Here is a 26,845-nt window from a genome sequence, read left to right as displayed (position 1 = left end):
TTGCACTATGAACACAATCTCTGCTGTTATCTGAGAAATTATTTCTGATTTCATTTTTTCCAGATCCCCTTTTGTTGCCCATTCAGTGGTTCCAGGTGGTTGAGTATCAGAGTGTTCCATCTTATTTCCCTTTGGGGTTGCTGTAGGTGATCTGGAAGTCTGATTTTGAGACTTATTTACGTGTTTTCTCATTTTGACTGGGGGGATGGGGGATGCTGTTGGCACCCACGCAGATCACCTCCTCTGAGCTGGGAGAGGTGGGACAGGGGCTGGGAGCAGCTGTAGGGATAGTGGCCCGGAAGCCCCTTCCTCTGGGCTGGGAGCAGCGGGACAGATGGTGGCCCAACAGCCCTTTCCTCTGGGCCAGGTGCAGTGGGATGGATGGTGGCCGGGAAGCCCCTTCCTCTGGACCAGGAGCAGTGGGACAGAGGCTCAGAAGCCCCTTCCTCTGGGCTGGTAGTGGCAGGATGAACGGCAGCCCCAAAACCCTTTACTCTCGCTGGGAGCGGTGGGAGGGATGGTGGCTGGGTTGCCCCTTCCTCTGGACCAGATTTTTGTCTTAAGAGAAGTCCTCCAGACTTTTCTCCTGCTGATACTTTGGTTCCCTGATGGCGATAAACGTGTATGTCTGGAAGTGACAATGCTGAGGTTGTCCTGTGGGCAGTGTATGATCTTGGGGCCCTGTGACCACCTGTGTCCAGAGGATGCAGACATGGCCCTTGAAAGTATGGATTCAACCAACCTCAGATAAGAAACATTCAGCGGGAAATTTTCAACAGTACGGAACATGAACAGACTTTTCTTCTGTGTTTTTTTTTCCTAAACAACACAGATAACTATTGACAGAGCCTTTACATTGCACTCAGTATCATAAGTAATGGAGAGATAATTTAAAGTGGAAGGGAGGGCTGGATGTGGTGGTGCCTGCTTGCAATCCCAGCATTCGGGAGGCTGAGGCAGGAGTATCACCTTGAGTTCAAAGCCAGCCTGGACTACATAGTGAGTTCAAGGCTGGTCTGAACTACATGATGACACCCTGTCTCAAAAAAAACCCAAAAAAACGAATAAACCAGAAGGGAGTGTATTTGCAGATAATACACACACATTGCACCACTTTTTTGCTTGAGCATCCATGGATTTTGGAATTCACAGGGAGTCCTGGAACCTAGGCCCCTCAAACTTTGAATGACCACTGAATAGGCAAAGGTTAGGTGAGAGCCAGGCAGCCTAGACTGATGAGCTGCATGGCCTTGGAAAATCATTTTGCTTTAAAGACCTCTACACTGAAAACTACACCACTCTGAAAAAAGAGATTGAAGAGGATATAAGAAAATGGAAAGATATCCCTTGCTCTTGGGTAGGCAGAACCAATATAGTGAAAATGGCCATACTTCCAAAACTACTATATAGAATTAATGCAATGCCAATTGAAATTCCAGCAGTATACTTCACAGAACTAGAGAAAATAATCCAAAAATTCATTTGGAATCAGAAGAGACCTAGAATAGCAAAAGCAATTCTAGATAACAGAGACATGGCAGGGGATGTCACAATCCACAACTTGAAACTATACTACAAAGCTGCTGTGATAAAAACAGCATGGTACTGGCAAAGAAACTGACCTGAGGATCAGTGGAATAGATTAGAAGATGCAGAAACAACTTTAGATATACTCAGCCACCTCATCTTTGACAAAGGAGCCAACTCCCCTCATTGGAGGAAAGATAGCCTATTTAGTAAATGGTGCTGGAAAAATTGGGTTTCAACCTGCCAAAGATTAAAACTAGACCCATATCTATCACCATGCACTAAACTAATATTGAAGTGGATTAAAGATCTAAATATTAAAACAGAAACACTAAGCTTCCTGGAAGATAACTTAGGTAGAACTCTTGAAGACATTGGCATAGGAAAAGACTTTATGAAAAAAACCTCAGTAGCATGGAAACTAGCACAATGAATCAACAACTGGGATCTCATCTTATTAAAAAGCTTCTGCACTGCAAAAGAAACCACCAACAGAGCTAAGAAACAACCTACAATGTGGGAAAAAAATTTAGCAGCTGTACCTCAGACAAAGGACTACTATCTAAAATATATAAAGAACTGAAAAAAATCAGACCCCTCAAATTCAAAGACCCAATTCAAAAATGGGCATCTGAAATAAACAGACATTTCTCAGACAAAGAAGTAAAAGCAGCAAATAAACATATGAAAAAATGTTCAACATCACCGGTCATTCAAGAGATGTAGATGAAAACAACACTGAGATTCCTCCTCACCCCAGAAAGAATGGCTGCTATCAAGAAATCAACCAATAACAAATGTTGGAGGGGGTGTGGGGAGAAACGAACCCTTCTCCATTGTTGGTGGGAGTGCAGACTGGTGCAACCACTGTGGAAATCAGTATGGAGACACCTCAAAGAACTAGGACTAGAAGTCCCATTTGACACAGCTATTCCCCTGCTGGGTATCTTCCCAAAAGAATAAAAACAATCATACCACAGTGATATATGTGCACCCATGTTTATAGCAGCACAGTTTGTAATAGCTAAAGCTTAGAAACAGCCCAAGTGCCCATCAACTGGAAACTGGATAAAGAAGATATAGTTTTTTTATAAAATAGAGTACTACTCAGCCATAAAGAATGAGAAACTAGAAACATTTATAGCTAAATGGATGCATATTGAGGCCATACTCTTAAGTGAAATAAATAGGACACACATGTAAATACCGAATAATTTCTCTAGTGTGAGAAACTGAAATTGTAAATAAGGATTAAAATGAATAATTGATAATTTGAAATAGGAAGAAAAGGTCCAAAGGGGTAGGGGGATGTGGGAGGGGAAGGGGAAAGGAAAGAAGGGAAAGGAAAAATTATGAGAAAAGAAAAAAATGGAAGCATAGTCTATGTAAATAGGGATGGGTGGAGGGGGTGAAGGGCTCACAGGTAATGGGGAAAAAATAAGAACCAAGATACATCATGTATAGATGCAAGCACCCAATGATAAATGTAAAGTATTGTATACCTAAAATGTATCAATAAAAGAATTTAAGCAAAAAAAGAAAAAGAAAATCATTTTGCTTCAGATTCACCTAATACAAGGGGTGATCAAAAGTTACAGTGAATGTTTACATTTCTTAAAAAATGTATTATTGTAGAAGTCAGACTGCCATTAATCCCCCCTCAAAATACTCCCTTCCCAATACATTTATCCCATCACTCTTGTCACTTTCTTTTTTTTTTTTTTTTTTTTTTTTTCGGTACTGGGGATTGAACTCAAGCCCTTGCGCTTGCGAGGCAGGCACTGGAACCACTGAGCTAAATCCCCGGCCCTCTTGTCCCTTTCTGAAGCAATTCTGAAAGTCCTTTTTGATGTATATGATCAGAAATTCAGTGAATTTGGCTGCCAAGTGCTGCCCAGCAGAGAGGCAGGCTCATAAAACCATGACACCATGTCCTCATCCTCCTTAGTCACTGAATCTGGCACTGTGTGACTTCTGGATCTTCCCCAAAGTCAAAATGACCATGAAAGGGAAATGTTTTGAATCAATTCAGGACATTGAGGCAGCCATGACAGTGTAACTAAAGACACTCAGGAATGAAGACTTCCAGAATTGCTGCAGAAAGTGTCAATGACAATGAGGTAAGTGTGTTCAAAGTGAGGGGGAGGATTCTGAGGGGATTTATGGTAGTGCATTTTTTATTGTAATAAACTTTTAAAAATTTAAACATTCATCATATCTTTAGCTCACACTTTGTGAGATATGGCCTGTCACAATGCTGACCTCATGCCATGGGCTGGGGACTAAGTGGGGAAGTGACACATCCACAGAGCTGGCTGTGATGGCAGCTATGATGGTCATGACTGCATTTCTTAGAAGTTCTTTGACTTCAAATATACTAAACTGATTTCCTTCCTCCCAATTTGTGAGTTTTATTTTGTTGTACTTTGAGAAGCAAATTTTTAAAAATTGAACAGTGTCTGCTATTATACTCTGTGTAGCCTCTGGAATTTTCTGCCATTGGCATCTCCAACATTATCTTTTTTTTCTCCCATTTAAATGGTTCTATTTGAAGGTTTGTGTGAAAAGAGTTGCTAGCATCAAAGAAAAATCCAACAGTTAGATGACACATAAAATAAAGTTAAATTGAATTATAATGAACTTTCACTGAATTGAGCTTAACCTCTCTTTGTTTTTTTCCCTTTTTTCTTTCTCCTTAGCGCTCACCTGAAATTTAATAATCTCACTCTGATTTCAACGCATGGCCTCCCAGGAAAAAAACTTCTGGGGAATGAACAAAGGAAGTTTTTAGCAAGCGAGTATGAATTCTATTTGCTTTCTCATTCTGAGGCCTGAATGTCCTAATTTGTGTGCAGTCTTTTTGATTCTAAATAATAGATTTCAGATTGGAAAGGGAAGCGCAAGGGGCTTTTCTTCTAGAGTTGGAGCACTGCTTAGGAAATACAAATGCAAGCTGTTGGCCCAGAGTGGCAGAGTTGAGCGAACCCCGTGTGTCTGTGAGAGGACTGTAACTGCTCTGGCCCAACAATTGGGGTGGAGTTGATGATCTCAGCCACCCCACACTTGGATTCAGAGGGACACCACAGGGCAGTGGAGCTTGGTGACTGCGTTTGTGTTCAACAGGTCACTTCCTTAGGGCTTAGGTCTCACACTCACCCCTGTTGGTAATCAGGGCTTACCATACCAGTTCTGGGAGCTTTCTTCTTTCCATTCCAGTCAAACTATGTGACAGTATCCATGCTAGGAAGTACCATGCCATTAGAACACAACTTCCATTAATTTTAATGTCCTTTATCAAAACAGGGGTACAGAAATCCTAGATGCCCAGCCTTAAGAAACAATCTTTCAGTTTTTTCAATGAAGAGAAAGGAAATTGTTTCCTCTTGATGGAGAGGATGAGGTTCATTTCAGAGTCTGTGACAAAGGGACCCTCTTACCTCTGAAAAAGACTTGCCTTGCCTTCAAATGAGAAAAACCTTAGCTTCCCTGCCAGAAGAGCCAGGCTCATCTTCAACTAATACCTTTATCAGACTAGAGATTTGGGGTTGTTTTGGAAGGTTCTCATCACACATGACAGTGCAGTAAGAAGGATGTAGATTTGAGCCAGAGGATGCAGGTTCAGATCCTGGCCCTGCCACTGTGGGTCTGGGGCACAGATTTCATGACTCTGAGCTTTGATGATTTTGACTAATTGTGAAAAGTGTAAGATAATCCAGGCCTGCTGTAGTTTTTGTTAAAATTATCAGAAGCTCTGGTCAAGAATAGAGCTTGAGCACTCCTCCACTTTCTCTTTGGAAATGACATGACTCCAGGAGACAGAGGCTGGTTTTGATGGTGTCTTACAGGGAATTTAGTTCCCTCAGCCTGGTAAGAGTTTCTGTCTGTCATCACATTGAGTGTGGCATAGGAGAGATGGATGAACAGGTCTCTGTGCAGTGTGCTTCTGCACAAGCAAACTAACGGCCTGGAGGGGTCACCAGATGTCCTTGCTCCTGCCCCTGCCTCTCTGCATTCTCAACACAGTCACCAGAGCAACACTGCAGAAACACGATTCAAACCAGCCCAACTCCTTACAGCCTAGAACCACACTGTCCAACACAGTAGCCACAAGCCACATGGGCTATTTAAATTTAAATTTATTTAAGTTAAATGAGATTAAAAATTCAGCTCCTCAATCACCTTAGTCACATTTTAAGTGCTCAGATAGCCACACATGGCCAGTGGCTACCAGTCTAGCACAGCTACATAGAACACTTTCATTATTGAAGTTCTAGAATGTTCCAAACTAAAATCTGCTCCAATCTACTTACCTCTCTGACATCATCTTTTACTATTGTTGCTCTTTTTTCTCCACCTTAGTCACATCAGAAACCACATCCCTCAGATACAACAGTCAGGCTCCCCTTAGGCTCTGCTGTTTTCTCTCCTATGTCACCTTTCCCAGGAGAGTGACCAGGACAGCCCATCCCTCCGCAGCCAGTGCTCCCCTTACTGCTCTGGTTTTCTCTAGTTCCTGAAATCCTTCTAAACATTATAAACTCCCTTTAAAACTACTTCCATTCTTTATATTCTGACTCTTTCACCTATAAACTAGACAAGGTCAGGGATGTTTGTCACCGTGTTCACTGCTTTGTCCCCAGTTCCTGGGACAGGGCTTGGCCCATAGCAGAAGCTCAGTAAATGACAGACACTGGATGACAGTTACCTCAATCGAGCCTGCAGAAGTCCTCTCTACCCAGTACAAGACAGAGAGAGACCAGACCCAGCCAGGGCCCTCAATAATAATTCTTAGACATCACAGGCTGAACCATGACCAGGATGTGGCCCTGTACCCCAGTAAAGGAAATGATTGCTGGTTCTGGAGTTCAGAGCTAGCAAGTGCAAATGACATCCATGAATGTAATTAATAATTTAAATTCCTCATTCTAAAGATTAATTTTGAACTTGTTCTTAATCAGTGTTTTGATTCATTTTTGTGTCCCCAACACACCTCTGGCAGAGGTGCTGAGGATGGCAGCCAGAAGGAAGCCGCAGGAGGAAGGAGATGCAGGAAGCAGGAGGAAGCCAATAATTAGCTGCCCCTCTGCCCTGAGAAATTGAAAGTTAATTGTAATGGTCCTTCTTCTAAGGGTGTCACAATCTCCTGAAGATCTCTGAGGTCCTTCCCAGTTCTAAAGGGTTCTGGTTCCATTTGGCTGGCTTCAAGCTGTGCACCTGGGGCTTCAGGCTGAGTCTTCTGATCCCTCTGCTTGGGCTGACAGCCTTGAGCAAGTGGCCACTTCTCATCCATGCCCTTTTCCAGAGGCCTCTGCAGCCTGCATTTCCACTCTCTTTTTCTCTCTCTCCTCTCCTTTTCTTATTATCTGTCTCCAGAGTTGTTTTGGTTTTCTTTCCTTAGTTCATGTTTGCAGTACATACAGTTTATATTCCTTGTGTGGAGTTGATACATGTACATAACACATCTTTATTCCTTTTTTTATTCCCTTTCCCTCCCCCTTCCTATTTGAGGAAGATCTGTTTCCCTACTTTTGGTTATCTTTTATTTTGTTCTTTATTTATAATTTGAGTTTCTCATATAAGAAAAAACATAATATTTAAGCTTGCGTGTCTGATTTATTTCATTTAACATTATGGTCTCAAAATATAGCCATTTTTCTACAAATAACCCATTTGACCATCTTTATGGCAAAGTAGTACCCCACTGTGTGTAAATACCACATTTTCTTTATCCATTCATCTGTTGATGGACATATAGGCTGCTTCCAAGATTTAGTTATTATAAGTTGTGCTGCTCTAAACATGGATGTGCATAGATCACTGTACTATAATATCTTTAACCTTTTTGTGAAGATACCTAGAAGGAGAATAGCTGGGTCAAGTGGAATTTTTATTTTTAGTTTTTTGAGGAATCTCCATACTGATTTCCATAGTGGTTGTACTAGTTTACATCCCCACCAACAATGTAGAAGGGTTCCTTTTTCGCCACAGCCTCACTAGCATTTATTATTGGATTTCTTGTTGCTGGCCAATCTTTCCGGGGTAAGATAGACTCTCAGTGTTGTTTTAATTTGTACTTCTCTAATGGCCAGCACCAGAGATTAGTGGAGGACAACCTTTCACATATTTCTCCTGTGGTGCTGAGGATGGAACCCAGAGTCCCCCTACAAACTAGCACTCCATCCTTGAGCTATATCCCTGGCCCCCTTCACATTATTTTTCAGTCAAGATCAAGCTTTCTTGAGAAAAATGAGGTCACACTGCTGTATAGATATTCCAGAGAACCCTGGTGGAGGGTCACCAAGCTGTGAGACAGTCCCTGATGTTAGACTCTTCAATGCTTACTAACTTAGCTTAGGAAATAATTTTGGAAAAATATCACTTACAGCCTGTAATAGATAGTTTCACACACATGATGAGGGGGAATTAGAGAAGGTCCAGATGAGTAGGTTTTTACCAGAATGGATAGCAATCATTTATACAATGACATTTTAAACTGAGAAATGTCACTCAATGTAGTGACAGACTATAAAAACACCAGCCCATGCTAACACTTCCTGTTAGATCTGAGTAAAGGTTCCTAAAAATGAGTGTTCCCAAGCCCCAGTTTCCCCTGAACCAAGCTGCAAATTTTAACTCTGAAATGTGTATGCTGACATTATCAACCCTACTGTCCCACTGTCATTAAAAATAGCATTGTCTTAGCCTTCCACAAATTTCCCCTGAGAGCTTTTATCTCTGGGCAAATCCTCATAAGACTGATCCCAGTGCACTAACTATATTTAATTTTTGCTTGTCTTGGATTTCTTACAATAGGGACTGTATAGCAAATATGAACGACCCTTTGTGTGTCTCCCATGAATGTACGGAATCAGTGAAGTTTCCTGTGTCCCTGTAAAGCTATCAAAATGGCTTTTTAAAAGAGAATTTCATCTCCCTATCCATTATTTTCCTGTGGCAGGCCAGCCCTTGATTTTCCTTTTTTTTATATTAAGAAGAAATTTTCTTGTTTTTAAGTGTTGTTTCAGGGAAAGATACAAAGCCCAGAGCTCCTGTCTCTTTCACAGCCCCATAACAGGGTCTAATGTGCATCCATTACTAGAATTCTCTTTGTGTGGTGAGACTAGACTCCCGTGTGATCAAAAAGAAAAAATGTCCTCCCATTATCACTTTAGAATCCTGTTTGCCTGCAAAGAGAGTAAACAGGATTATGTATCATTAATATTATTTAGAATAATACCCTTCCCATATACATCCCACTTGATAAAACAGCATCTCCTATACTCTCCAGTCTGTTCCTTGCAATGGTCCAGACCATCAGGGCCAGCTAATTATCCCACATGGAGAGGTAAAGGACCTGGGGGACACTCGAGGTCCCAGGGTCAGGGACACAAACCCTGAGAATGATTATGCAGCCAAAGGTAAATGAAACCCTCTGTGTCCCACCTTAGGCTCTCAGTCTGCTGCCAGGATCCTTAGAAGGTCATTAACACAAGTCAAACCTTTCAGAAAACCCAGCAAATGGCCCTCACAAAAGTCTTTTGCTAAACCCCAAACCATAAGAAACCCATTCTGGTCACATTACAACTGAGTGCTTACAGTCCATGCAACCCACATGGCCACCTTCCCTGAAGTTACAGCACTAACATCAACTCCAGGCCTGATGTCTTTAAGGACCTGCTCCCCATAATTGCCTCTGCCCTGGAATTGTACTTGTTTCAAACACAGTACCCTAATGGACATCATCTTTCTATAAAATGTATTTGTTGTTTTTGTCCAAAGTCATACATTAATTCTAAGAATGGGACATTTCTTGGGAAATACTAGCAAGTAGGGCTATGATCCCAGCCTGTAGGATTCTTCACTGATGTCACTTTCCTCTTCCTAATTCCCTCTGAGTATGTTGTCAGCAGGACAATTCAAGAGCTAAAGTAGATTTACAACTACTGTGAAAGTGTAAGTGATTTTACACACACACACACACACACACACACACACACACACTGTGTACTGGCCTAAGCCAGGTGGGACAATTTAGCTTTAATGGGAAGATGACCATTTGTGACTAAATGTTTCATAATGAAAACCCTCCCAGTATCAGTCCCGGTAAACTCACAGCAAGCTCACAGCCCCAGCCCACTAGGGGACTCGGACCAGCACACCAGATGTCTAATTAATGCCCGCTGTCAGCTGCTCAAATGTCACTTACAGAGCTTCTTTCTTTGCAGCCACTGTTTTAATGATAAAGATTATGCACTGATGTCACTATGCTCCTGGGTTAATGTGGTGGTGGGCAGAATGACGGGCATAAACCGGGCAGCCAAGCATGTCGTGGTGTCCAAGGACAAAGCTGTGCCGTATGACCACCTCATCCTGTGCACCGGGCAGCAGTACCAGGTGAGACTGTGCCCACGGGGCACCAGGGTGTGCATGGAGATGGCCACGGCCAATGTGCTCACTGGGCACGTGCACTTTGGGTAAGAGCATCCTCTCTGTCCGACAGCTGCCACTCTATATTCATAAAATTGCTGTTTGATGCCCGCATCCATGGCCAGATTTGTGTCCTCAAACCCTCCCAGAAACCCATTCCAAGAAAAACATTCTGCTCCCGGATAAAAATCACAGCAAGTAGGAGAAATGTCGTTCTTGGAGCTGTTGTCCCAAAGTCTAACACGACTCATGGCAGAATCTAGACACAGCCAGGCCTGCATTTAAGGAAATTAGCTGTGGCGTGGTACTAACATGACACTATTTCAAACATGTGTACCTTCTGTCAAACCTTATTTTATTTTGTCACCCAGTTATAAAACTAAGAAGTCGGATCAACTGATGTCCTGGTGACCAAGCTTTCTTTCCGTGTGATTAGCCTCTTGGACTAAGCTATCACTGCTGTAGGGCAGCAGATTTGAACATTCCCATGCCACAGAGCATCTTGTGGGGTCTGGGAAATAAAGCATGTGCCTAGTGAGAGGGCATTTTCTTTTATAACTCGAGAAGAGGTCTTAGCTACCTCTGTGTGGTTAGGGACTCATGGTGGGGAGGTGTATGTTTCCTTTACATTTCCAAGTCTGGAGGAGGCAGTGCTCAAGGGGACAGACAACATTGTCACTGCATGTGCCCAATAGCACAGAATGTCACTTAAGCAGTGTCCCCTGCTCTGGACACACCCTGAGGTTCCTTGAGGTGCTTTGGAACACACCTAGCCCAGGCCCTGCCCCCAGAGACTGTTTTAGGTATGGGAGGGCTGGACATCAGTGTGTTTTAAGCTCCCCAGATGTATTCTAACCTAAGGCCAAGAATCACCAGCTTGGATTTTCTCTCCCCATTGAATCCCTGATCCATGCCTATGAGCAGCAGCATTTCTCAAACTATGCAATACATTCAAAGCCCCTAAGCACCCTTTTAAAATACAGATTCTGGCCAGGGAGCTGGGGGTGCAGGGTCCTGGGGCACTGGTTTCTAACGAGCTCCCTGGTGAGGCTGTGGCTGAGGCTGCCAGGGAATGGACTGCACTTGAATAGCTTGGATGAGCCTCTAATTATTTCTTTGCTTTTTTTAAAGTCTCATTTTTCAAAGGGCAGTAAAGGATTTTTCCTCCCAGGTTAAAGGATAAAAACCAATTGGGGAATACCTTATTTTGATATCTAAGTATTCCCTTCCCTTTTAAAAACATTGACCCAGAAGAAAGCACCCTGTGCCCTTCTGCCTGTCTCCGCTCACCCACCCGCCAGCTTCCAGCTGCTTCCCAGGCTGCGTACTTTGGAAACCAAGCAGAGGACCCAGCCAGCTGTCCAGAGACTCCAGCATCTGCCCGTGTATGTCCAGCTGCCCTACAGCTTTAGTTCGTGGCACATTAAGCTCTTGCCCTTTTTACAACAGCAAAAACAAAATGAAGAAATGATAAAGGGAGTTCCAATTTAATTTTTCCAGAAGGACAGGAAAATCAAAGGTACATAGAGTGGTCCAGAAAGGGCAGCCGAATTCACTAGAGACCTTCCACTTCTCATTTTCGTTCCTGTGTTTTCCCTTAACTCTCTCATGGCTTTGTCCCAGTTTTGTAAAACAAAGAAAATAAACCTGAAACTCAAAGCAAGAAGTTATAAAATGTAATTATAATCCTTGACCTCTAATCAGATCTTTTAATTGGCATGCTCTACTCTGAAATATTCTGCTATATTTTTGATATTCAAATACCCATCACTTAATTTTTTATCAGAAAATTTGTGCTCAAGGTAAAACGTGAAATTATGTTGGACGGCTGACCTCATTCTCACTCCTTGGTCATTTCCAAGCCCTCTTTCCTGAGGGATCAGTTTGAAGGATTTCTGCAGTGTGTCAGTGGTTCCCCTGCACAACATGTTTATAGAAGTTTTGTTCTTCACCTGCCAACTCAGACAATCTCTATGACTTCTTCTTTTTGGAAGATGATTTAGCTAGCTTGTTTTCAGAACCATCTAACTCCCTTAACAACCTTTCTATAAACCTTCCTTCCTTCCTTCTTCCTTCCCTCCTTTCTTCCTTTCTTTCTTATTGGTGACCACATGCCAGTTTTGCAAAGCACTCAAGACAGCTTCCAAACAAGATCACAAAGCCACAAGACTTGTGGACAGTTCTGGAGAGATGTCTGCTTCATGCCTGGATGTGGGTAAACTCATAAAAGAACAAAAATTTATCAACTCAAAGTCAAATGAGTTTGGCATTGACAGGAGAAGATTGTGGCACACAAGGGGTGATGGCCACTGGAAGCCAGCAAGTGGGGCAACTACCTCCAGCCAAGCCAGAGAAAGAGTTGGTGACTCTAATTATGATCACCTTGATGTGGGTAGTGATAGATACACTGCGGTTTCCCAGAGGGTCCTGATATGGAGACTGGGGAAATGAACGTGTGATAACAAACAGTGCAGCCTGGCCAAAATCCTGCAGCAGACAGGCTGGGAAAGAGAGCTGTCCATACCAACCTGCCTCAGGGGATGGAAGAGAGGCATTGCTTCTGTCATTTGAGAGCCTCATACTGAGGATGTGGGAAGGAGAAGTAACAGCATGAGGTCAAGGTGGTTCTTTGAAACTTGGGTGCATGTTCTTTGATACTTCTCTCATCTGAGAAGTGCAGTTTGTGTCTTCTCTTGAAATTGGGCAGGCTTACAACAATAACTTAAGACATGCTAGAAGAAATCTCTTCTATGCAGTTGATTGATTCCAAGCAAAACCAATGAAAAAAAAATTTCTCAGCTACTTGCATTCTGGCAAAGGTCTGAGAATAAGACACTTCTGATTGTCTTAAGAGAATGATGGGGGTGGAGAGTGAACAACTGCAAAGAGAAATAACATTACCAAATGCTCCCCCGTAACAGAACAAAAATAAGGAAGGCATTAAAAAGCTCCTCTCTATCATTAAATGGCAAAAGAAAATAAAACCCACCGCACAGAATCTTGGAGAAAATGATGATTCAACAATTATATATCCACATAAGTATTTCATACGTGGAGATAGAAGGAAGCCATCCTTTTATGTGCAAGTCCTCAGAAAACATTATCTGTGTGTATGTATTTACTTTAATGTACACTCTAAATAACTGAGAAAAAAATTTAGAACTTCTCAGTAGTATAATGGTGTGAGAGGACAGGCATTCTGGTTTGTACTTTCACTTTTAACCATTGTTTTCTCCCCTTTTATCTTCTGCAGTATTTGGATGGTGAATTTATTATACTTTTCTCAAAGCATTCTTTAACCTTTTTCCTCCAAATATAAATGAGCCACTGCTGAAATATAACCTTTGGGACTCCCCACTTAAGACAGTGATAAAGGAGAAAAACATAGGTCACAACAGGGAATATCATGATTTCAAACTACTCTGTTATAGCAAAACTGTTTTTATACTAACATCAAAATGCAAGAGAAATACCCAATCAAGATGACACCAAAAATGTAAGAAGAGATAGTTAAAAGTACATAGGAAAAGGCTATATCAGACAAATTCACAGCTCTATTAGAAAAAGCAGCTGCAGCCTGCCACTCCTGGCCCAGAGGAAGGGGCTTCCCAGCCACCATCCCTCCCACCACTCCCAGCCCAGATGAAAGGGCTTTTGCCTTCCTTCCCGCCGCTCATGGCCCAGAGGAAGGGGCTTCTGAGCCACTGTCCCACCTCTCCCAGCTCAGAGAAGGTGAGCCGAATGGGCAGCAACAGCACCCCACCCCCCTGGTCAAAATGAGAAGACACATAAATAAGTCTCAAAATCAGACTTCCAGATAACCTACAGCAACCCCAAAGGGAAATGAGATGGAACACTGATACTCAACCACCTGGAACCACTGAACTGGCAGCAAAAGAGGATATGGAAAAAATGAAATCAGAAATAATTTCTCACATAACAGCAGAGATTGTGCTCCTAGTGAGAGACATGATTAATAAATCTAGAGAGGAGCTGTGGAACATGATGGAATCCCAACATAGGAAACAAATGGAATCCATGAAACAGATCCAAATAGATTTCTAGGAGATGAGAATCTCCATTGAAAGTCTACACAGCAGAATGAGCCAATGTGAGGACAGAATTTCAGATATAGAAGATAAGATTCCAATTAGTGACCAGGAAAAGAAAAATTGCTTCAAAATTGAGAGGAACCAAGAGAAATCAATCCAGCAGCTGCTAGACAATGCAAAGAAGAATAACATAAGACTGATTGGAGTCAAAGAAGAAACAGGAGAGAGTGCAGACAACATAAAAAACTCTTCACAGAAGTAATGGCAGAAAACTTCCCAAGCAGGGGAAAAGAACTTGACATACACATAAGTGAGGCATATAGGACTCCAAATAGCCTTGATCAAAAAAGATCTACACATATGCATGTAATTGTTAAGATTCCAGAAACTCAACAGAAGAAAGTTCTACAAGCAGTTAGAGAAAGAAACAAATCACGTACAAAGGAAAGCCCATCAGAAACACAGCAGACTTCTCAGCACAAACCATCAAGGCAAGAAGAGCTTGGAGTGACATATTCCAAGCCCTAAAGGAAAACAGGCTCCAACCCAGATTGATGTACCTTGAAAAACTATCTTTCAAAATGGATGGAGAAATAAGATACTTTCATGACAAAGAGCACCTCAAGAACTTCATGAATACCAAACCAGCACTCCAAAAAATTTTACACAATATCCTGGGAACAAACAATGAGGATCACAACCCCAGGAAGCAAAGCAGAATGAACCCATCTGGCGCGACAAGAAATTAAATGTAAAGGGGGAGAACCGAACAAAAAGAAAAAGTCATGACAGTGATAAGTCAATACATATCAGTTATAAGCATTAATGTTAATGGTCTCAATTCACCAGTCAAAAGAAATACACTGACAGAATGGGTCAAGAAGCAAAATCCAACAACATGCTGCATACAAGAAACACATTTAAGGGCCAGGGATTTAGCTCAGTGGTTCTGCTGACTGCCTCACAAGTGCAAGGACCTGAGTTTGATCCCTGGTACCAAAAAACAACAACAACAAAAAAAAAAACACACTTAATTCAAAATGACATTCATAGACTGAAAGCTAAAGGTTGGAAAACAATACTCCATGCAACGGGAACCCAAAAAAAAGCAGGAGTAGCTACCTTCTTAGCACATCAAGTAGATTTCAAACCAACACTGATTAAGAGAGACAAGGAAGGACACTACATCCTTGTAAAGGGAACAATCCAAGAGGAAGAGATGACAATCATAAATATCTATGCACCAAACAGTAGTGCTCCCAACTATATAAAACAAATACTAAAGGACATGAAAAGTCATATATGCACTAATACAATAGTAGGGGGGGCCTCAATACCCCACTGTCACAAATAGATAGATCACCTAGACAAAAAGTAAGTAATGAAATAGTAGAACTCAATCCAACTCTTGAACAAATGAACTTAACAGATGTTTATAGAGTGTTCCACCCCAGAAAATCAGAATACACATTTTTCTCAGCAGCACATGTGTCATTCTCCAAAATAGACCACATACTCACACATAGAACATGTTTAAGTAAGTGCAAAGGAATTGAAGTTATCCCCTGTATATTATCAGACCATAGTGCAATGAAATTGGAGATCCATAGCAAAAGAAACTCAAAAAATTTCATAAACATGTGGAAATTGAACAACACACTTCTGAATAACCAATGGGTCACAGAGGAAATTAAAGAAGAAATCAGACAGTTCCTTCAATTAAATGACAATGACAATACAACATATTAGAATCTATGGAACACAATGAAAGCAGTCTTACGAGGGAAATTCATAGCATTGAATACGCATATTAGGAAAACAGAACAAGCCCAATTAAACAACCTGATGCTGAACCTCAAGCTTCTAGAAAAAGAAGAGCAGGACAACACCAAAGTTCATACAAGGCAGGAAATTATAAAGATCAGAGGAGAAATCAATGCAATGGAGACTAAGAGAATGATACAAAAATCAATGAAGCCAAGAGTTGGTTCTTCGAAAGAATCAACAAAATTGACAAACTCTTAGCCAACCTTATCAGAAAAAGGAAAAAAAAAGGCCCAAATCCATGCAATTAGGAACGAAAAGGGTGAAATTACAACAGACCCAACAGAAATCCAGAGGATCATCAATACCTACTTCCAGAAACTATAAGCCAATAAGATGGAAATCACAGAAGAAATGGACAGATTCCTAGATACATATGAATTACCAAAGTTGAACGAAGAAGACCTAAAAATTCTAAACAATCCAATATTAACCAAGGAAATTGAAAATGTAAATGTACTAAGAAAAGCTGGGCCCTGATGGCTTCACTGCTAAATTCTACAAGACATTTAGAGAGGAACTACTGCCACTAATGTTTAACCTCTTCAATGAAATTGAAAGGGAAGCAATACTCCTAAATTCATTCGTGGAAGCAAGCATCATCTTGATTCTCAAAGCACAGAAAGATCCAACCAAAAAGGAGAACTATAGGCCAATCTCACTAATGAACATAGATGCAAAAATCCTTAATAAGATACTGGCAAATAGAATGCAGAAGATCATCAAGAAGATCATACACCCTGATCAAGTGGAATTCATCCCAGGGATGCAGGGATGGTTCAACATATGCAAATCAATCAGTGTAATACACTATATCAATAGAGCCAAGGACAAAAAAACACATGATTATCTCCATAGATGCAGAAAAAGCATTTGACAAAATCCAACATGCATTTATGACAAAAACCCTACAAAAAATTGGAATAGATGGTCTGTACCTCAAACTGATAAAAGCCATCTATGAAAAATCAACAGCCAATATCATACTAAATGGTCAAAAACTGAAATCCTTCACACTAAAATCAGGAACAAGACAAGGATATCCACTGTCATCACTCTTGTTCAATATAGTTATGGAAACATTAGCCATAGCAATTAAACAACAGAAAGAAATAAAAGGAATAATTATAGGAAATGAAGAAGTCAAATTGTCATTATTTGCAGCTGACATGATACTCTATATAGAAGACCCCAAAAACTCCACCAAAAGTCTTCTAGACCTAATAACAAAATTCAGTAAAGTAGCTGGATACAAGGTCAACACACAAAAATCAATAGCTTTCTTCTACACAAATAACAGACTCACTGAGAAATAAATAGGGCAAATAATTCCTTTCACAAGAGCATCCAAAAAACTGAAATACCTAGGAATCAACCTAACGAAAGAAATCAAAGACCTCTTCTCTGAAAACTATAGCACTCTGAAAAGAGAGATTGAAGATGATATCAGAAAATGGACAGACATCCCCTGCTCCTGGGTAGGAAAGATCAACATAGTGAAAATGGCCATACTTCCAAAACTGCTATATTGATTCAATGCAATTCCAAGTGAGATCCCAGCAGCATACTTCATGGACCTTGAGGAAACAATCCAAAACTTCATTTGGAACAAGAAGAGACCCAGAATAGCAAAAGCAATTCTAGGTAACAGAGACATGGCTGGGGGTATCACAATCCCCAACCTGCAACTATGCTACAAAGCTACTGTGATAAAAACAGCATGGTACTGACAAAGAAACAGATCTGATGACCAGTGGAACAGATTCGAAGATGCAGAAACAATGCCAGACACACTCAGCCATCTCATCTTCAATAAAGGAGCCAAACACCCTCACTGGAGGAAAGATAGCCTCTTTAGTAAATGGTGCTGGAAAAATTGGGTTTCAACTTGCCAAAGATTAAAACTAGACCTATATCTCTCACCATGCACTAAACTAAAATCAAAATGGATTAAGGATCTAAATATTAAAATAGAAATGCTGAACCGACTGGAGCAGTCTTTAGGTAGAACTCTTGAAGACATTGGTGTAGGAAAAGATTTTATGAACAAAACCTCAGTTGCCCTTGAACTAGCACAAACAATCAACAAGTGGGATCTCTTCTTATTAAAAAGCTTCTGCACAGCAAGCCAAACTACCAGCAGTGTGAAGAGACAACCCACAATGTGGGAAAAAATCTTCACCTGCTGTTCCTCAGACAAAGATCTACTATCTCAAATCTATAAAGAACTTAAAAAGGTCAGACCTCCCAAATTTAAAGACCCAATCCAAAAATGGGCATCTGAAATGAACAGACATTTCTCACACAAAGAAGTAGAAATAGCAAATAAATACATGAAAAAATGTTCAACATCACTGGTCATTTTAGAGATGCAAATGAAAATAACACTGAGATTCTACCTCTCTCCAGAAAGAATGGCTGCTATCATGAAATCAACTAATAGCAAATGCTGGTGGGGCTGTGGGGAAAGAGGAACCCTGCTCCACTGCTCGTGGGAGTGTAGGCTGGTGCAACCACTGTGGAAATCAGTATGGAGATTCCTCAAAGAACTAGGACTGGAAGTCCCATTTGACCCAGCTATTTCCCTGCTGGGCATCTTTCCCAAAGAATTAAAAGAATCATACCACAGTGATATATGTGCACCCATGTTCATAGCAGCACAGTTTGTGTTAGCTAAAACTTGGAAACAGCCCAAATGCCCATCAACTGGAGACTGGATAAAGAAAATGTGGAGTTTTTTTTTCATAAAATAGAGTACTACTCAGCCATCAAAAATGAGAAATTAGAGACATTTATAGCTAAGTGCATGCATATTGAGGTGATACTCTTAAGTGATATAAATAGGACATACATGTATAAATTCTGAATAGTTTCTCTAGTGTGAGAAACTGAAAGTGTAAATAAGTACTGAAACATATAGTAGATAATGTGAAATAGGAAGAAAAGGGGCAATGGGGAAGGGGAATTGGGAGGGGTAGGGGAAAAGAAAGGGAATGAAATTAATATGAGAAAATAGATAAATGGAAACAAAATCTTTATAAATGGGGAAGGATGGAGGGGTTTAATGGAGCCCTGGCCAAGGGTGAAAAATAAGAACCAAGAGAGATTATGTAAAGGTGCAAATTTCCAATGATGAATGTCATTATATTGTATACCTAAAATGTACCAATGATTAGAATGAATAATCAATAATGCAAAATAGGAAGAAATGGTCCAAAGGGGTAGGGGTAGTGGGAGGGACAGGAGAAAGGAAAGAAGGGAAAGGAAATATGATGAGAAATGGAAATAAAGTCTTTGTAAATAGGGAAGGGTGGAGGGGTTAAGGGAGGGCTAGGAATGGGGAAAAAATAAGAACCAAGATGCATCATGTAAAGGTACAAGTTCCCATTGAGAAATGTAAATGTATTGTATACCTAACATGTACCAATAAAAGAATTTAAGTTAAAAGAAAAAAGAAAAAGCAACTGTATTAACACCCAGCAACGTAAAACTGGAGAAAGAAAAATAAATGGCAGAATTCATGATTACCTAGACATCATTGACCCCATTAGCTGCCAGCTGTGAGGTGTGCAAGATGCACGGATAGGTCACAGAAACTTGGGTGCAAATTCTCTGATACTTCTTCCATCTGAGAGGTGGAGTCTGTGTCTTCTCCCTTGAATTTGAGCCATCTTTCAACAATAATTTAAGACATACTAGAAGAAAATCTTTCTACCCAGTTGATTGGTTCCAAACAAAATCAAAGAAAAAAAAAGGAGGACTATACTCTGGCTTTCTCTGTTTCTATGTAGGGAGGGAAAGAGGAGGCTGAGGAGAATCCAGAGGTTTTAGCCACAGAGGTGAAGATTTGGAGGGACAGAATGGCCAGCCCATCTTCAGACACTTGAAGGGTTTTCATGAAGAAAGAAAATTAGACTTGTACATCACAGGTGCAGGAGGCAGATTAAGGGCAACCCCCAAAGATTATTTACCCTGAGAAACAACCTCCTACCAGCTGGAAAGTCTGCGCCAAAAGGGAATGTTGGCCCTGGTAGGCGACAGGCTCAGGCTGTCCTTGTTCCTGTCATTGGGGCTGTGAGGGTCCCTGATTGCACAGAGTGTTTTCTGTGAACTGACTGTGTCTTCCCTGATGTAACCCCATGATCACTCCATGGTTGGTGTCGCCTTCATCCCTGCTGTGCAGGTGGGAGAACTGAGTGAGCTGAACTGAGGTCACCTGTGCAAGGGAATGTTTGCCATCATGGTCCTGGAACCCTTCCTTTCTCACAGCCTTCAGGCCTCTTCCAACCAGGGCTCAAGTGGCCTCCAGTCTCACACTTTGTGCCTGCCTCATCTACTCCCCAAGGTCCCTTCCTGGCAGCCAAGTTGAGGAGCACTGCTGTGGCCCACTGGCCATTATGCTGTTTCACTTGGCTTTTATGATGGAATTTGATTTTCATTTGAACCAAAACAGTAAAAAGTCAAAGGTCCATATAAAAACCCAAGGATCTGACATTTCTTGGCCATCCTGGGCCCAGGCTCTTCCCTGGACTCGTTGGCCAGGGCACAGGTCCTCCAGATTGTTATGTTGACCTTGACACAAGGACCAAGTGCCAGCCATCATCCTGTTGTGATGCCACTCCTGCTTTCCTTATAGGGAAAGGAAATTTCTTCTCCCAATGATGTCTGAGTCAAAAGGGTGGAAGTAGTAATCACACTTGGAAGGGCTCTGTGTTGAGAGAAAGACTATTTTTCTAACAAAGTGAATAATAAACCTATAATTTCCATAAATAAATAATGCTCTATCCCCTTGTATTTTCCTTCCTGCCCCCTCTGCACACTTGAAATTTAGCCCCTAATATGATTGCTTCTGTGGCTGTTTGCTTTCACTAAATGTGACCACATCAACTCCAGATCCATGGCTGTTTCCATGTTGTGATTTGATGCCCTGATTTTGAGTGGACCCCTATGGCCACCTCTGTGATGGAACATGATGGTTGAGACCCCGCCCAGTTTCCAGGACGAGGTCAGAGAAGTCATGGCCTGCTCTCTGTTGGGACTCTTGCCCTCAGATCCTAGCCACCATGTGATAAAACAGCCCAGGCTCCAAGGAGAGGGTGCATGTGGGTGGCCCAGGCCACAACCAGCACTAACTGCTAGTTAGAAAAGGACACCTCACTGTTAGTTTCAAATTCTCAGCATGTTCTCCAGGGGAAAGAAAAAGGACTGAGTGAGATACTCGATCTGATTTCACCATCTGGCCATCACATCACCCTCAGCCTTTGTCTTCCCAGACACTGAGGAACAGAGACGAACTGTCCCCAAACTTGTGCTATTTGAATTACTGACCCACAAAATCTGCAAGCCCAACACACAGCTGTTTTCTCCAACTAAGTTTTGGGATAATGTTACACAGCATCAGAGAACCAGAGGGAGTCCATCAGGCAACAGTCTCTTAAGTGGTCATTCCACCTTGTGTCTGTTTTCTCCCTTCTCAATTAAAACATGATTAATTGAATCTGGGGACAGGAAAAGATACACCTGCATTCACATTGCTACGCATATGCTTTGTCTTTTAAAAAAACTGTGTCAGAGCTTCCCTTGCTACTACTGAACCCTGCATTTCTCTGTGACCTGCCACAGGTCCCGTGTCCATCAGGGGTCGATATCAGCCAACACCCCACAAACCAAGACGTTCCTGACAGCAGCAAGATGCGGTACACAGGACAAGTTCCCTGCAACCTGTTCATGCTCAACGATGAGGAGGACTGCGTGAAGGCCCTGACTTGGATACTGAGCAACTCTGTTACCACAGAAGGTAAGGATGTTGGGGACTGTGGGTCTTTCCGAAAAGCGCTTTATTTTTATAATGAGTCTCATTCTTCATCTAGTTCCAGTATATAATTAGTGCCTAATTAATTCCAACCAAATCATTCATCTGTCATGCTTTGTTTTCCAGATTAATTTACAACTTGTTGTCATTTTTGGATACCCAGCATGTTTGCTAGGGGAAAGAAAAAGGCTTGAGATAGTTTAATTATCTATAATTATTTTATTACACAAAATGAATATCCGAAGAGCAAAGCATGGCTAAAATCATTAACTAATTAAAGAATAATTTAATAAGCAAACATGTTTAGCAATTATATGGAAAATATGTCTCCTTTTGTGCAGCTGAAAAGCCCGAGGAAGGGAAAGAAAGGGCCGCATCCGGAAAGGCTCTTTTTTCCTCTTCACAACCCATTGTTCTCTTTCTTACTGTTGCCTGTGGAGACTGGTCCTTCCCACAAACACACAAACTAGAGTTGCATACCACTTTTGGAATCAGAATGAGAAAGTAAAACATGAGCACAGATGCCTGCATCTCCCTAAAGAGTCTTCTCAAGCATCCTTCTCCACATTGCTGGGATTTCCTTGAAATTATTGGGCTCCACCAGCAAAGCAGGGGCAGCTGCTGGGGTGTCTTCAGCTAGAACCTGGGAGTCAGGGTTTGGAGGTGACTTAGTGCCACCAGCTCTCTTCTACCCAAGGCTGCAGGAGTGGGGTGTCAGAAACCTAGCTGAGTTCCACAACCACCTACAGCTGGAGCTGGATTCTAATCCTGTCCCCTAGTTCAGACCACTAAGGAACCAGAAAAGAGGCACTAATATGAAAAATTTAAATATATTCATTTATTTTATGTATTTATTTCAATATAATTTAATTGTAGTCTTTAACACAATACATTAGGATTAAATATAGTGTCTTTTGATTTCTGGTAGATAATCTAGATCCACCAAACTTTTTGCCAAGTCAATGTATTTACTATATTAAAAGTTTTTAATTTAAACTTGCATCTAGTGATGCATGCCTGTAATTCCAGAACTTAGGAAGGCTGAGACAGGAGGATGGCAGGTTCAAGCCCATCCTGGGCTAGACAGTGAGTTCAAGGCCAGCCTGGAATGCATAGCAAGACCTTGCCTCGAAAAAAAGTTATTAATTTAAATGGGTATTAAGTGGCATTCAATATACTGCTGGATTTCATTTGCTAATACTTTATAGTCCATTTACCTCTAAATTCATAAATAAGATTGGCCTGTAGTTTTTTTCTTTGTTTCCTTGTTAGGTTCTTGACTGGTCTCATGAAGTGCTTTAGGGGGAGCTTTCCACATTTTTAGGGGGTTTGAAATACGAAGTGACTTACAAGTTGGACAGGAATAAGCTGTAAAACCAGCTGGGTCTGGAGCTTTTGGGCAGAGGTAGGATATAGCTGTATACAGCAAGCCAGTCTTAAAACCTGTCATGAAGTCTTTTCATGTTTGCATCACACTTGGTGTTGTTTTCAGTTTTGCATCTGTGTATGCTTAAACCTGTTTCAACATTTCATTCATTCTTTAATAACTGCCCTTGACCTATGTAGTCTTTAAAAAATTCTCTAATTCAGAGGAGTTTAATCTAGGGGGCCAGTGAACTTTTACTGTCAAGTTCCAGATAGTAAATGTTTCCAACTCTGCAGGCCACCCAGTGTCAGTTGCAACTATTTGTCTCTGGCCAGATAGCAAGAAAGCAGACAAGGGATCTCCATATGTGAGTGGCGTGGCTGTATGCCAACTCAACTTTACAGAACTTACAAAAATAGGTGATGAGCAATGTTTGCCAAACCCTGCTTTATCCACAGAATCTGTGACACATCATTAGCATCTCCTCAAGCCCAGACTCCAAATGCAGCTTCAGCTCCCTGAAAGCACAGAAGCCAGTGGTTCAACACAAAATACACAGTGGTTTCAGGGCTGCACACAGCACTGCAGCATGTAGTACTTTCAGCTTGATTTGATATTTGGGTATTGGGCCAATGGAGCATCTTAACCAAGATGAGGACCTTTGAAAGTGGCAGGGTATGCTCCTGAGGTTGAAGCTGATGGCAGAGAAATCACAAAGCAAGAAGCACTGTGGTCTCCTTCCAGAAATAACCAGTCCATAGGTTTTAAGTGGCAGCTGCTCCGAGCATCATAGTGAAATCTTGTGCCATCCCATATAGGACAGAACACAAATCATCCCTTTGTCCATTGAATCCATGCCATACATACTACCCGCCTGTTAGTCAGGATCTTGTTTATCTGATCAACAATTGTGGTTTCCTAGGACTTCTGTCCAATAACCCTTATTTTATCTAATAATGGCCTCAAAGTTGTAGAATAGTGATGATTGCAATTCAGATAGGCAGAAGAGAAGCCCCAAAGTGCTGCCTTTAAGTGAAAAGGTAAAGCTTTGTCAGCTGCATATGCTTAGGAAAAACAGTACAGATATTCCTCATTTAATGACTGAGTTCCAGTCCTGCAACTAGGTCATTAAGTGACTTGGTCAACAAATGAGGAGTTGTATATAATATTTACATTACAATATTCAGGACAAAGAAATGGTCAAAGGAAACTCCTTCTTGATGACTGTGCTTTTATTTGCATAACTCTTATATGCAGCGCTGTAGTGGAAGACTGAACATAAAACTACAGCACTGTACTATACAGTACAATCAGCAAAATTACAGTACTGTGTAAACAAGTTGTGCTGTACAAAAAAACATTGAGGCTCTATCAACAAGATATACAGAACTGTACAAAAAAATAAAAAGTCGTAAGTCTAAACACTTGTTATAAAAGTAGATTGTTAAGGAGTTCTATGGCCATCCCTGCAGTTACAAGCATCCCCTGGGGGCTTGGATTGTGTCCCTTCAGACTGGGGACTGTGGTACTGTCACCACTGCACACATGGATTCCTGCTCCACACTGATGGGGTTCCCTGGAGCACCAGTCCCAGTCCTGCCATCGGGGTGGCAGCAAATTCGAGGACTTCAGTCTTCACACTGAGGATAGAAATCCATGCACACCAGTTCCAGGCAGCCAATAGAGGCACAGTGGCCTCCACAAGAGCCATGGAGGCCATGAGGTTTGCAGAAGGCTGCGGAGAAAGGATTTGAGCTGAGCTGTGAGTGAGGACTGGATAAGCAAGTGGAGAGAAAAGTTGGGACGTTTGAACTGTTTTCAAAACAGGATGGCCGGGAATCTGTGAAGGACACAGTGGGGGTGAGAGTAAAGGACAGGGAGCAGATACTGGGGAGAACTCCAGTGTTCCCCAAGTCTATGTTTAACTGTTTTCTTTTTAAGAAATGAGCAGGTGAGGGGAAAGGGGCAGGAGTGAGGCTGTGGCTTTAGGGAGCCACCTTTCCGTTGCAGTGCCCAGGACGGCAGAGAACAAAGGTTCTGGTTGGCATGGGTCATGGGGATGGCAGTGGCCAGTGGGAGCTGGAGTAACCATGGACACAGATGATGGCTGGCGCACGCACCCGTGATCCACTTGGCGGTCCTGTGGGCACAGCCATATCTAGCTTGTTTCCAAGTCAGCTATGGTGCAGGGGAATTTGAAGCCAGGAACTGGGAGTCTGGTGTGGCAGTGAGAAATCCTCTTCCTCTTGTGTCACCTTAACAATGCCAGAAGAACTTTTCATGATTGTTCACCTTCACTCTCTTAGTGCCAATTCCCCCTTTTCTGAACAGTGGTGAGAGGGACGTGGGGAGAGGCTGTGACAGGCGCCTGTCCATCAGGGACCACATTGAGTCCTGGGGATGCCCAGGGACATGACGGTGGACAGCTTGTTCTGAAAGGATGGCAGAGGCTGGGTAGGTTCCTAGGAGGAATTGGCCTTTCCTCTGAGTTCTACCCACTGGAAATACGCAGCCACTGCTCCTGAGTGTGGTGTCATGTCACTGTCCTCTGTTTCCAAAAGGGAGCAGGCTGAATTTCAGGGCTTCCACTCTCAAGGATGTAAAGCCCCTAAACTGTGACATCGTGGGCTCCCACCTGCCTGCAGTCGCACACAGAACCCAAGGATCAGCTGGAGTCTGGGAGGACCCAGCAATCTGAGACACGAGAACCAGAGATTGATGGCGTTAACTGACACAAATTAAAATTCACCTGCTGTTACCTCTGTTCTTTCCATGAAAATGAAAAGTAGGGTGAAAATATAAAACCACCTTAATGGCTTGAAATGGATCAATTATTTTCATCCTTAGCTAAGTACAGTTTGTTGCCTTATTAAAAGCATGTTTGAGGAAAAGCTAAACATTAAAATTCCAGCGCATGAGTCACCTACAAAGCCTTCGTCATGTTCTATCTGATGTTTTTTCCCCTTTTCATCTAGCAGAGCAAAGTGTGGGTAGTCAGGACTGGGTCATAGAAATCTCAGGCTTTGACATATAAAACTTAGAATGAGCATTCTCTATTTGTGGACCTGGTGGCTCTTTAGTGTTTAGGTCATAATTAATCTTATGATCTCTGTCTGAAATTCTTTCATTTTCTACTAAGGTGCTAAAGATACTTATCCAGCTAATGTGCCAATCAGGGTATTTTCAGTGATGTGTTTTAGATCTATTTGCAAGTGCAGTATGATGGCACAAGTACTGGTTCTGAATCCAGACCTGCTGGGGCCATGTGCTGCCCAACCACCCACTTGCTGTGTGGCCTTGAACTCATTTCCCAACCTCTCTGTGCTCAGTTTCCTGGAGAAAATAAGAAAACCCATCTCATGGAGCTGGTCTAAGGATGAATGAGGTCTTGTATAAGCACTGTGTGCCACTTCTGAAGCGGCAAAAGCAAATCTAAGTATTTGTTGAAATATAATAGACTAGATAAATACGCATAGCAACAACTAAAATACCCAGACCACAAAATGCAGTCTATGATTCTTGTTTCCTCTGGCCTTAAAAAGTATAATAACTCTGAAGAACTCTGTTTTATTGTTTATTTGTTTGTTTGGGTTTTTGTTGTTGTTGTTGTTGTTTTTGATAGCAGGGTTCAAACTCAGGTCCTTGCGCTTTAGAGGCAGGTGTCTGAACCACTGAGCTAAATCCCCAGCCCAAAAGTATAACTCTGAAGAAAAGTTTATATGACTAACCACCTGCATGAATCTTCAAATCTATTTCCAATATTCTTGAGATCTAATTTCATGACCAGATCTCTGGATCATTAAATCCCCTCTTTCCAAGCCCTGATTCTCTCCTCGA

At 41.8% G+C, this 26,845-nt stretch overlaps 1 protein-coding gene across 3 annotated transcripts in view; it reads left to right on the top strand.

Annotated features, from left to right (window-relative positions):
• Positions 1-26,845, top strand: part of Cfap61 (cilia and flagella associated protein 61) — a 274,915-nt gene that overhangs the window by 181,810 nt on the left and 66,260 nt on the right. For all 3 annotated transcript variants that reach the window (XM_087189031.1, XM_004841158.3, XM_087189032.1), the window contains 3 exons: positions 4,227-4,325; positions 9,753-9,921; positions 21,453-21,627. In XM_087189031.1, coding sequence (XP_087045157.1) covers positions 4,227-4,325; positions 9,753-9,921; positions 21,453-21,627 — 443 coding nt within the window. The remainder of the gene's footprint in view (positions 1-4,226; positions 4,326-9,752; positions 9,922-21,452; positions 21,628-26,845) is intronic.

Source organism: Heterocephalus glaber, unplaced genomic scaffold (assembly GCF_053883595.1).
Source record: "Heterocephalus glaber isolate CG9 unplaced genomic scaffold, H.glaber_assembly_v1.0 deba00001532, whole genome shotgun sequence".
Taxonomy (NCBI): Eukaryota; Metazoa; Chordata; class Mammalia; order Rodentia; family Bathyergidae; genus Heterocephalus; species Heterocephalus glaber.
Note: the sequence above shows the minus strand (reverse complement) of the source record. Positions and strands in the feature narration are given on the sequence as shown.